Source organism: Eptatretus burgeri, chromosome 9 (genome assembly GCF_056783735.1).
Source record: "Eptatretus burgeri isolate ZD-2024b chromosome 9, Ebu_testis_v1, whole genome shotgun sequence".
Classification (NCBI taxonomy): Eukaryota; Metazoa; Chordata; class Myxini; order Myxiniformes; family Myxinidae; genus Eptatretus; species Eptatretus burgeri.
The window spans coordinates 37961346-37974211 of NC_140969.1; the positions used below are offsets into that span (position 1 = coordinate 37961346).

Sequence of the window (12866 nt, forward strand, 5' to 3'; positions counted from 1 at the left end):
TCACGGACGGACAGACAGACAGACAGACAGACAGACAGACAGACAGACAGACAGACAGACAGGAAAGCACAACCTCCGTCAACGTTACGTGGCGGAGGTAATAGGCTTGCTATCGCTTGCCAAGCCGGCCGTTCCTTATCAATCGTTTCGTTGGTGTGCTTGCTTGAATGCTTAAGCCGCTTGGCGAGCGTTTACAAGCTGCTTGGTAATGGAACACACCCTCCCCACTTACAATGCGGAAGCGATTCAATAAAAAAAAACAATAGTAAGATGGTGAGAAATCTAAAGAATAATTAACAAGTATAATTATAAGTATAACAAGACTAAGAGTATGAGTACAGCATCGTACAAGTCGGAAGGAGAGTCCCGGTGAGTCGTGCTGAGTGTGAGAGGGGAAACGAGATGGGCGTGTTCAGATGGGATCATCATCATCATCATCATCATCATCATCAGCGCGTGTAGGAAGTCATTAGAGGTGTGCCGATGTGATGGGTGTATCGCTGCGGACGGGCGGCGGCGGAGAGTAAGGTTTGTGAGTGTTTGTAAACGTTGTTCGTGTCGGCCCTGTGTAAAAGTGCGAAGTCATCTTGAACGTTCGAGCGTGAAAATCCTGCGGCGAGAACTCCCGGGTTGGTTCAGAGAGGGCATGACGTGACGAAATGCTCGCTGTGTCGTGTCGTGTTGTTTGTGTTGTGTCGTGTCGTGTTGTTTGTGTTGTTCCATCACCAGTAAGCTTGTTATCGCTCGCCAAGCCGGCCGTTCCTTACGGACCGTTTGATTGTGCTTGCTCGAGTACTTAAGCCGCTTGGCGAGCGATAACAAGCTCGTTGGTCGTGCAACGCGATACGCCGAGCGACTTTGTGGCTCCGCTCACGGCTCGGCACGGCACGCCTCGTCAGTGGAAACCCCTCGTGAAATGAGACGCTGAGTTGAAACTGCACATATTGATCCGAGTGACATGAAAGGTCCTTGTTTTTTAAAGGGCTCTTTTCATTCCTCTTTTTTCATTCCTCTTTTTCTTTCTTTTCTTCTCTTTTTCTTCACTTTCATTCCTCTTTTTTTCCCGCCTTTGGAATAAACTTTGGAATAAATAAAAAGGGCGAGCTGAGCATTGTCATCCCAAATGAGATGTGTCCATTGAATCGATGGATATGGAAGTACAAGTACACGGTTTGGGTGTGCCCACGGTATGAAGGATTGTATCTTCTGATAGTGGGGGGGTCAAAGGTGAATGTTCCAAGCAAGGGAGAGAAGGATGGAAAATGGTTGCAATCAAGAGAGTTGGGTTGGGGGAGGTGTGTGTGTGTGTGTGTGTGTGTGTGTGTGTGTGTGTGTGTGTGTGTGTGTGTGTGTGTGTGTGTGTACTGACTGAATCCCTGGAGGGATTTGTGGGTTTGAACTGATGCTGCTAAATAAATTGGAGGTATGATGCTGGAGGGATCTGCTAAATAAATGGCGGAGAAGAGGAACGAAATAATGGAGGTTGGTGGTAAACCTGTGTTTTACATCGCGCTGTTATATAATTCGCTATTCTGTCCTGTGTCTTCTGTCACACTTATTGCCGGGTGGATTGTGGGCGGCGATTGCCGGGTGGATTGTGGGCGGCGATTGCCGGGTGGATTGTGGGCGGCGATTGCCGGGTGGATTGTGGGCGGAGATTGCCGGGTGGATTGTGGGCGGAGATTGCCGGGTGGATTGTGGGCGGAGATTGCCGGGTGGATTGTGGGCGGCGATTGCCGGGTGCGTTGTGGGCGGAGATTGCCGGGTGCGTTGTGGGCGGAGATTGCGCCAACCAGCCGAGGTGCGCCAACCAGTCCCGGCCCAAAAGGGCGGGCCCCTCCCCTCGTACCACAAACACCGAGAGTAGTGCGCTTCGACCCCGGTAGACCACCGAGACGTCCGCCACCGCAAGCGGTGCAATCGCTTCGCCGGTGTACGTGCACAGCAACAAGGTCGTCTTGACCAGGCGAAGACCACGAGCCGCCCCCTCGCCCATGACCGACACTGCAGCCCGGGTGTCAACGTGAAATGCGATCGGCTCGCCATTCACCTCGACCTCCACCGTGATTGGTCTTGTCACCTCCGGACCAATCGAAAACAGACTCAACATTGGTTGCATCTCCTGCTCCGGGTCGCCGGAATCGCTATGCCCTGGCTGCAGGCCGCTCCCCAGGTCGCTGGGGTCGTCCCGTACCTCGCCATCCAAACCTTAACGGCGGCCCCCGCCATCCGACACACACGCTTCAAATGTCCCACCTTGTGACAATGCAAACACACGGTGTTCTTATCCGGGCACACCCGTCGCAGGTGCGGACCACCACACCCCCAGCACCCCTGGAAGTCCATTTCGCTCCTGGTGCGGCCGCGCTGCGGCGCGCGCCCCCGGCTCGCACCGCCAGACGCGCGCGCGACCTGGGGCACCTGGGTCATCGCGTGGACCCCGGGGTCAGCCGACATGCCCCAGGTGGAGCTACCCATCACGTCCTGGCCGGCGATGGTGCGGACATCCATGAGTGTCTGCTCAACAGCTGAAGCAGTCCCAACCGCTGAGTCGAATGTAATGTCGACACTGCGCATCCGCAGAATGGCTGCCACCTTCTTCGCATCTTGCAGCCCCGAAATAAAACTATCTCTGAGTCGCGCTGGACGCTCCTCCGCCGTAAACTTGCAAGCCACGGCCGAATGCTTCACCCGTGCCACGAAATCTGCAACGCGCTCCTCCGCAACCTTCGCGAGGTGATCGATCTGGTACCGAGCGAGCTGTAATGACTTCTCCGGCGACATGTGGGCCTTCATCTTCTCCACAATATCCTGAAACGACAGCCCGTCATCACTGGGTTTATCTGGCGCGACCAAATCACTCAGCAGCCGGTAATGCTCCGTTGAAAGCTAGGCGAGCAAGATCGACTTGCATTTGCTTTCATCGTCCACATCATTCGCGTGGAAATAGCAGCCCAACTGTTCAGAAAACAATTCGAAGTCGTCTCCGATGAAGACGGGCACGCGTCCGTGCGCCATGCCCCGACCTTCTGCCATGCTCGAGCCGGCCGTGCCGGCGAGACGCCTGGCCCCGAAGCCTGTGCGTGCGGCGCGCGAAACTCGCGATGCGCTCCTCGCGATGCGCCCTCCGGGGCCCTCGCCCGGTGTAGACCTCGAACCGCGCGGGATGCGCTGAGTTACCCGCTGCCGCGATCCAATAACCCAACCACTCTGCACACGCCGATCCGAACAGACTCATCGCCAAATGTAGTGTCGTGGCAGAGGTACTCCAAGGCAGACACGAGCGGGGGAACAGCACAACCCTGCTTTATTGCCACGAGCGAGAGCGTGAGCGTACGTTGCCCGTAACTCCACTTTATTACGTACTCGATGCACTCTACAAGCCACACGACTTACAGGCTCCACAGGCCACAACGGCTACAGCAACTACAACCACGCCTCAGGCGGCGAGCACTCATATATCCCGTGCAAGCACGTGACCACACCAAAACCACTCCTCCACCATGCTCCCCACATCATGCCCTGCCCCCACAGGCCCACTACACCACAGATTGTGGGCGGAGATTGCCGGGTGCGTTGTGGGCGGAGATTGCCGGGTGCATTGTGGGCGGCGTTAATGCGAAGAGCGACATTTTTTGTGCTGAATCGTTTTCTGTGTGACGCCGGAAGTTGATTTTTCTGAGCAGGAAGTGATAATCTTCCTGTTCCATTAGTTGTTGATTATATATATTGGAGATTAACCAGGGAGGGGTGTCAGTGTTACTGGAGGAATGTATGCTAGAAAGTCTCAAGGTTCAGAGAGCAGTTGAAGTTGGACTGGAATGAGAGGTTATTACTAATTCACGTACCTGTTTACACTGTCAGAGCAAAAAGCTTTGCGGTGGATGCCAATGATATTGGGAGCTTTCAATTCCACGTAATGCATTAGATGCAGACACTCAGATGTGATGCTGGGGCCTTGCCCACAGGGGAGAGCGGTACTTCATTGAGTTCTGGATAAAGGCCTTGTAGACCGAGTTGTCAAGGAATGACGGGTTTCCCAGTCTGTGACCGACTTCGTAATATGCGGGGGCCCAAGAGACGCAATGGCTGGTGAGGGCCTCAAGCTTGTACCGGTTGTTGGGTTTGTTTGATAATGTCCAAATTTGAAAGGTATGTTCTATTTGTTAATGCAGCATCTATCTGATCAATTCCTGATTAGCAGAGAGTGGTGATGGTGGTGCTACTGTCTGCCTGTCAGTGGGATGGGGTACTTTGTGGAGTGGAGCCATCTGCAAAGCAGAAGTGTTTACCGGAGCATCCGAGAGGTCCTTTGCATATGAGCAACAAGATTGGGCCTAAGACCACCTTGAAGCACTGCAGCCTGCAATTGGAGGGGGAGAGAGTTCCATTTGATACCGATCCATTAACTGTGTGGATGGACAAAGTGAGGAATGAAGGCTGGCTTGTATGCCACAGACAGCGAATTTGGCAAGTAGAACAGGTTGCCAGATTTTGAGGTGTCCATGGGGTCAGTCCTGACATTGTTTAATATTTAGGGCCTTTAGTCATGGGTGGGGGGAGCAGCGGCATGTCCAATGTTGAGTGATGGGGAAGGAAGCCAAACTGATGGTCAGAGCTCAGTCAGTTTAAAAGGTGGAACGACTTTGCACTGGCAGCGATGATTAATTCCATGACTTTGCTTGTAATTGGAAGAAGCTTCTTGAGTTTTTTTTTGTATACCTTGTTGAGGCTCGTATGAGAGCTAACACACAACGCACAGCAAGGAGGGCATGAGACAAGAAGGGCGTGAGAGGGAAGGACAAAACAGTGGGAAACAGAGACATAAGGAGATCTGTGTAAGGGATAGGGATGGAGGGGAACATGGGGTATACAAGATGGATATTACAGGGACTTTCAGGAAGGAAAGCAGGGAATTTGAAGGAGGTGGGTTTGGGGTGGATTAACGGGGGTAGAAAAGATTGAGGCTTTTGATGGGGGATTATAAGAGGTAGTGGTGAACGGCTGTTTTGAAGACCTGGAGGGAAGAATGGGATTGAGGAGAGTGAGGGAGTTTCTTTCAAAGGTGGGGAAAAAGAGGAATGAAAGAGTGAAGGTGAGCAGTGATTCGTGATTTTGGTAGTTTTACCAGGAGGGGGTTGTTGGTGGACGTTGAGCGCCCTGAGGAAATGTGGTGGGGACAAATCGCAGAAAGAGCACGGGTGGTGAGACCGGAGAGGAGACGATAGAAGACAGAAAGACCATGACCTGCCTTCAGTGAGAGAGTGAGAGGCCCAAAGACTCAGCCTCATCGCGGGAGATGCCAATGATCCGAAATGCCTTGGTTTCCACAGCGTGAAGCCGAGAAAGGTGGAAGGCAGGAGCACCAGCCCAGAGGGGAGAGCAGTACTCCATCAGGCTACAGATGAAAGCTTTGTATGTGGTCAGGAGCTCAGGTGGGCCGAGGATGGACTTTGCAGGATGGAGGATTCCCAGTCGGCGACTGGCTTTTGAGGCCAGGCTGGAAATGTGGCTTTCCCAGGAAAGGTCATGGCAGTGAGACCCAGAAGCTTGAATGAAAGGACTTCTTCCAGAGGATTGTTGAGAAAGTAGATAGGGGGTGGGGGGTTCTAAACGGTCCTTTCAGAGAGACATAGTGAGAGTGAGATTTGTCAGGATTGAAAGACATGTTCCACGTGTTGGACCAGTTTGTGATTTTATCCAGATTGGCAGTGAGCGACGAAGCTGCTGCTTGCCGGTCTGAGGGATGACAGATGGTACGGCAGAGGATGGAGTCATCAGCAAAGAGATAAAGGATTTTCCAGAGAGTCAGAGAGATCATTGATGAAAACCAGAAAAAGAACATGGCCCAGAACGTAAAGTTGCACTAAATTTGAGGAACTCCAGCCTGGACCGGAAGAGGGGATGAAAGAACTCTATTTTGGGCCACACTTTGACTAACAGGAGAGGAAGTCTGTGAGCCATGAGTGGAGATGGCCTTGGATACCATAGGAAGAGAGTTTGGTGATCAGGTCAGGGTGCCAGACCATGTCGAAAGCATGTGATGTGCCTCGGGATGCGGCTCGGATTTCATGTCTGACATTGAGGACCTCCATCCATTATTGGGAGGGCAGAAGCAGCATATCCACGGTAGAGTGACCTGCTCTGAAACCAAATTGATGATCAGAAATCAAGCCATTGGAGAAGAGTAAGGATTTAATGTCTGAAGTGATGATGGATTCCATAACCTTGCTGATGATTGGGAGAAGGCTGATTGGTCTGTTGTTGCAGGAATCTGTTTTTGCACCTTTTTATGCAGGGCAGTCATGTTTGCTAATTTACAAGCAGATAATAAATGACTGAGCAAATGAGAGGGTGAATATAACAGAGAGAGGGTGAGCAAGTTTGTGGTTTAGGGGATCTGTTTTTGCAGTCTTTTGTGAATGAGGGTGATGTTCGTGGATATCTTGGCAGACTGGAGGCGAAGGGAGAAGACAATGAGTGGAAGCAAGAAGCAAGATTTGTGAACATGGTTACTGATGCTATCTGGATCTGTTGCCGAACAGTACGTTGTTTACATTCTTGGGTGAGAAGTAAGCGAAGTCCAGTAGACAGTGGGTACGGTGGTGCGAGATGCGTTGTGCACACGAGATTTGGTAGCAAACAGAGTTGAGACATTCTGCCTCGTTTCAAGACTAGTCTGCCATGACTGTTTGAGGCTGGGTTATCGTATGGATGGGTGTATACCAGAGACGGACTTGATCAGGTGCCACCAGGATTTTTACCACGTGTGACTTGAAGCGGGGTTAAGCGATTGGTTCACTTTGTCTGTGCGTCTCCACAAACGTCAGTTAATGATTGAGGAACAACTTTATTTCAATTAAATGTTATATTTTGAACATTAATCAGAAAACGAACATGTGGTTCAGCACTACTTTGGATCTGAATTTGTCTTGATCATGCATGTGGCTGCACAGAGGGGCGTGAGAATATTTTTACTCTGTCGGCCTGTCTGGCAGTCAATCAAAATGGAAATCGTTCCGAACAGGAAACTTACTGTTTTTTTTTTGGTTGTCATAAAGGACACAAACAACAGGCATGAATAACTAATGTAACGTGTAAAAGACGCTGCATCAACGGTGGTAAACTTCTGAATTTGTTTTCCTGCAACCTTTAAAATCTGTTTATTTCAATTGAATTATATACTTGAATACTGAAGAACACAAATTGCCTTTTCACCACTTTTAAAACCCTTTTAATTTTTTTTAAATAATATTTGTTTTGTATACATAGCCTCGGCTCGTGGAAGAACTAGTACGAGTACGCTACATGGGTCAGAATGCCACAGCACACAAGGAACAACAGAGAGCGGGGGTAAAAGATCACCCAGAGTTTGTGGGGAGGAATTGGGGGCAGGAGAGGATGCATGGGGTCAACAAGATGGACACAGAAGGAAACTTTTATGAGGGGAAAAACTGGAAATTGGGAAGGAGGAGGGATTTGGGCAGAGAAGGTGTGGTTAATGAGGATTGAAAAGATCATGGTTTTGGATTGAGGATTATCTGCGATTGTGATCAACAGCTGTCTTGAAGACAGAGGGAAGAATGAGATTGAAGAGAATGTGGAAGTTGGTTCCACGGTTGAAAAAAAAAAAAAGAAAAAAGAGGAACAAATGAGTGGAGGCGAGCAGTCCACAGCCTGATGGAGTACTGCTCTCCCCTCTGGGCTGGTGCTCCAGCCTCTCGCCTTTCTCACCTTCACGCTGTGGAAACCAAGGCATTTAGGATGATTGGTATCTCTTTGGGGGTCTCACTGAAGGCAGGTTGGTGGTCTTTGTCTTCTACTTTCCCCTCTCTGGCCTCACCCGTCCTGCTCTGTCTGCGATTATGTCCCCCCCCCCCATAATTCCGCAGGGTTCTCAAGATCCACCAGCAACCCCCTTCTGGTAAAACTAACAAAATCTAGAATTGCTGCTCACCTTCACTCTTTCGTTCCTCTTTTTTTCCCGCCTTTGAAACAAACTCCCACACTCTCTTCAATCCCACTCCCCCCCCATGTCTTCAAAACAGTTGTTAACCACCATCTCTTATCTTCCCCCATCCAAAACCATGATCTTTTCTACCCCCACTAATCCACCCCAAACCCACCTCCTTCAAATTCCCTGCTTTCCTTGCTGAAAGTCCCTGGAGTGTCCATCTTGTATACCCCGTGTACCCCGCCCCATCCCTCTCCCTTTTATAGATTTCCTAATCTCTCTGTTCCCCACTGTTTTGTCCTTCCCTCTCCCGCCCCTCTTGTCTCCTGCTCCCCTTGTTTGTTCTGTGTGTTAACTCTTGCGCGAGCCTCGACAGTATATTAAAAAAAAAAGTGGTCCTGGATTTGGGTAATTTCATCAGATGGGTGTTGATGGTGGCCCACGTGCGGCCTGCAGAAACCTGCCAAGGGAGGCAAAGCACAGAAAGAGCAGAAGATGCAAGACCATAAAGGAGGTGGTAGAAGACAGAAACACGATACTGACCTGTCTGCGATCGGAAAACAATAGGCCCATCGACTCTGCTTCATCATGGGACATTCCAATAATTTCAGAGGTGGCAGAGAACATGAAGCAGTCTGCAACCTGGTGGTGGGTGTTAAGGGTCTCAAGGTGCTTTTCAAAGAGTCGGCCATTGTGTTTTCTTTTTGGCCAAATTATCACATTAATTATTATTGCCTGAAGGTAAAGGGGTCACTGCATCTTTGGCACAGCTGCGCTTCAATAATGCTGCAATCAGTAGATCATAAGAGCAATCCACCACCAAATGGGCAGTGTGGATTGTCACATGGGTTTTATGTAGTTTATGTAATCACCACTATTGAGCAGGAATGTCTCTGCCTCAATGGCTTCATCATTTGGATAAAACAGCTCCATAAAATGAATGTTTGGACAAATTTTAATTTCTTGCTTCGTTTTTATTGGTTTTGCATTTTGTGTGTTTCATCAGGTTGGTGTCACCCACTCATCATGGTGCAAACTGATGATGGATCATTGGAGAGTAAGACCCTGAGAACTGGAGATTTATTTGTGCCTCGTACTGTACATTTGCCTCGATCCAGCAAGCTGCCCAGCAAGAGCTCCATTTTACACCAACACGATGGTACCGCTCTAATGTCTCCAATGTCAGGTCATCGTTCGAGTCAGCCACTGTGTGGACACTTGGGGTCGTCAACCCATCATTTGTCCCCCAAATCAGAAATGCTGGGAACTAAAAATAGACTCCTGGAGCAGCTTACGCGGTCCTCTGAAGCGAGGATGGAGAGAGCTTCACGACTGTTATCGTCCACCTCATGGAGCCTTCACAGGAGCGAGTCGCCAGAGATGAAACGGATGACTGGATACGACGTTTCGGCACTCGAAGACAAGAAACACGTTGTGGAAAGGAAGAGGAAGTTTGACGTAGAGCAGCAGCATTTCAAGCACCCTCGAAGCCAGAAAACTACAGAATCTGGTTCCTCATTAGACGTGATCACCGAGGTATGGCGATCGCAGGAGCTGATGTTTTTGAATACTTTATCCGTTTGATTGCACTGCATCTCATCGTTCATTCTTCCAGTCATTGCAGAATGAACAGTACAGGATGTAAGTTGTGGATTTAATGGGCTGTACTTCCATTTTACAATGGAGGTTTCTGGAGCGGGGGGTTCATGAGTTGTTAAAACTTTCATCCTCAGATTAAATAATCTGCGAGTGATCATAAATTGTCATATATATATATATATATATATATATATATATATATATATATATATATATATATATATATATATATATATATATATATATATATATATATATATATATATATATATATATATATATATACAGTATTTGTAGAAGTGTTTGTGGTCAAATTTGATCATCGCTCTTGGACAAGTTTTGCCATCTTTGGGTAAGATGGGTGTCGTCATGATTTAGTATTTTCGACATCTGTCGTCAGATGATGGTGTGGCTATCCGAAGCAGTGGGTGACTTGAGAGGCAAACCTTGGGGCCTGGGCTTTTCAATGGACACTGGGTTGATTTTGCCTTCAGCACAGCAACTTCCTGTTCAACAAGTAGAAGATCCCAGCTTTGAGATTAAGGTGAACTTTTTAATGCATTACTCTTCTCCCCCCCCTTCCCCATACACCCCACTTAAGTTTTTCCTCAAACTAATGGCACACATGAATGCTTCAAATGATGTTTTTGAGATTCAAATCATTATTGGCAAGGAAGCTTGTAACCAGATGGTTCAGACAGCATGCTCACCAGTGAGCTATGTCGTGTAGGAACTCGTCTTGGTGCTTAACCGGCAGGACATCGGATCAAGTACTGTCATTCTTTGGTGGGGCTAAGACTGCTGTCTTGTCTGTTGGCATTCTCCTGTGGATGTTCAAGATCCATGATTCTTTTCCAACCAAACGGTGTTCCTCTTCCCATGCAAAATTGCAAATTCCTGCTTTTGTTGAGGCTTGTTTTGGTACCACCCTATGTAATGATGGATTGGCGACCTTTCCTGGTGGTTATGGAAATGTTCACTCCTGGTCGTATGCAACTTGATGCCCCCAGCGGAACATGGCAGCAGCAGCAGCAGCAGCAGCAATGACTGTATCATGTTCATATTTCTCCAGATCAAGCACAGGGATGTTGGGCCACCTATTCCTTCCTGTCAAATGCAGACTGCCACAACTGTTGTGCCTGTGTTTTGTGGTCTACCTCAAGCTGATGTACCTAGTTGCTGCGGAGCTGGCATTCAGGCCGTTTCCAGTCCGGGCCAAGGTTGATTCCTCCGTGAACGTTGACATTCAATTTGAGGGCCATTTGTGCAGGTGTATTGTCTGGTTACCTCCAAACTTGCCGAAAAAGGCAGTGGCGCCTATGCGAAATGGTGTTGCGGATGTCATTGAGACCGGTGCTTTGTGATGTCTTGGTTGTGACAGTCAAATCATTGGACTCCAAGGTTGTGACTGTGGCATCTCACGTGGAAGGCCTGCGGCTCTCACCCATCGTCTGAGCAACGTCCAGGTTTCGGACCCATACACGAGCACTGACAGTATACAGGTGGTGTATACTCTGAGTTTTGATGATCGATTAAGTCGTTTATTCCGTCACACATGAATCGACTGGCTAAAGGTTGATGAGACAAGACCCATGCATCAGTGAATGTCAGGTAAGGAGTAGCGCATGGAGTCAATCACATCCAAGGTACCTGAAAAATAAGAAATGTAAATGTTCGGAATGGCAACGTGTGTGTAGTGCCATAAGCTTCCACCAAAAGATTAAAGCCTGGGATTGGACAGACAGTAAAAATGATCATTGCCGGACTTCCTTTCTATCACATGTGTGATGAGCACCAATTGCTCTAACTCACCATTCCTTGTCTAAACTCGTTCAGGCTGTAGAAGCAAACGCTAGTTCCCATGAGCAAAAGGGAAAACCAGAATTCCAGCACGTTTAGAGAAGTGTTCTTGCTCGTCCGGAATCGGTGGTGAGTCAAGATGTTAAATATTCGGCCTGAATCGTTTCGGAACTCGCTGCTATCGGAGGCAAGGCATTTATTGGGAGAATGCTTCGTCATACCCACATGCATTTATTACATACTAGCAAATACAACCCGTCACTTTGCCAACGGGGGTATTAAAGGTAGGGGGAGGGGTGAAGATGGGGGGGGAGAGAAGTGGGGGGGGAGGGAAGAGAGGAGGCATGTAGGCAAGGGGGGAGAGGGAGAGGAAAAGGGAAAAAAAACAAGTGCGTGCATGTAAGGGATGAGGGGTTGGGGAGGGGTTGGTAAAGAGAATGTTTTGTTATGCTTAATGACCGAACACACAAGAACTAGAAGGGCACTCGCCACTCGGTAGAGCGCATACCTCTGCCACGTAATGCCTGATCCACGAGAACATATCGGGCCCAATACATTTTTGAAATATCATGCTAAACAGGACGATATCGTTTTTGGCCCTTTGGCTGTGAAAACTCAAACAATTTGATCTTAATAATAACTGCTAAACAATTATTTGATGTTTGTAAATATTTTATTAACAGACTAAAGTTCAGGTATTGGTGGATAATCATGGTCTATACCTCCCATTTAGTTGTTCTCCATCATCTTCATGTACACTGAGTTCATCATCTTCGTGAATGTGACGAATTATTTTTGTCAGTCCTCTGAGTCTGAGAAATGTTTTTTTCTTCTTCTTCAACATGTTGGTGTCTGTGCTCAAAAATAGGAAGAAGAAGCAGTGATAATTATCATTGTGTTTATCTGTGGTTTGCTGGGGTGAAATATTTTTCTCGGTGAAATTTCACTTGCTGTTTTTAGGGTTTTCCAAAAATTCTGTCCAATTTGTTCATGAGCAACAGCAACCTTTCAAACATACCGTTGGTTTTGTTGACATTTTTCAATGGGTGATATTTTATTTGTAAACGAGCGCTGAATTACCTGCGTTTCTTTCAGAAGAGCTCCAGGTAGTGCACAAAAAAAAAACTGGAAACACCAATATAAAGTCATTAATAGAGTGTTGGGCCACCACATACGGCCTGTATGCGCTGTGGTATTGAGTCCAGCAGCGTCTGGAATTATGCAGGAGGGATGTAGCACCATTCTTCCATGAGAAGATCAATCGACTCACACCTGCTTGATGGAGGTGGAAAACGCCATCTCAGGTATCATTGCAGAATATCCCATCAATGCTTGATTGGGTTCAGATCTCGTGACTGAGAAGGCCATGACGTATGGATAACATCAGTGTCATGCTCATCAAATCATTGGATGACCACACATGTTCTCTGGATGGGGGCATGGGGCTTGGGGTGGGGGGGGGTATCCTCTTGCGGCCATGCTACCCATAATTGTAGGCAAACGGTGTTGTGCA

The 12866-nt window shown here is 48.2% G+C and overlaps 1 protein-coding gene across 2 annotated transcripts in view; it reads left to right on the top strand.

Moving 5' to 3' along the window:
• Positions 1 to 379: 379 nt before the first annotated feature.
• TEP1 (telomerase associated protein 1) overlaps positions 380 to 12866 on the top strand; it is a 154492-nt gene continuing 142005 nt past the window's right edge. Inside the window, exons 1-3 of one of the 2 annotated variants that reach the window (XM_085894781.1) lie at positions 380 to 528; positions 8961 to 9490; positions 9954 to 10097. In XM_085894781.1, coding sequence (XP_085750907.1) covers positions 8981 to 9490; positions 9954 to 10097 — 654 coding nt within the window. In that variant the 5' untranslated portion in view covers positions 380 to 528; positions 8961 to 8980. The remainder of the gene's footprint in view (positions 529 to 8960; positions 9491 to 9953; positions 10098 to 12866) is intronic. The other variant, XM_085894782.1, reaches the window with a different exon arrangement.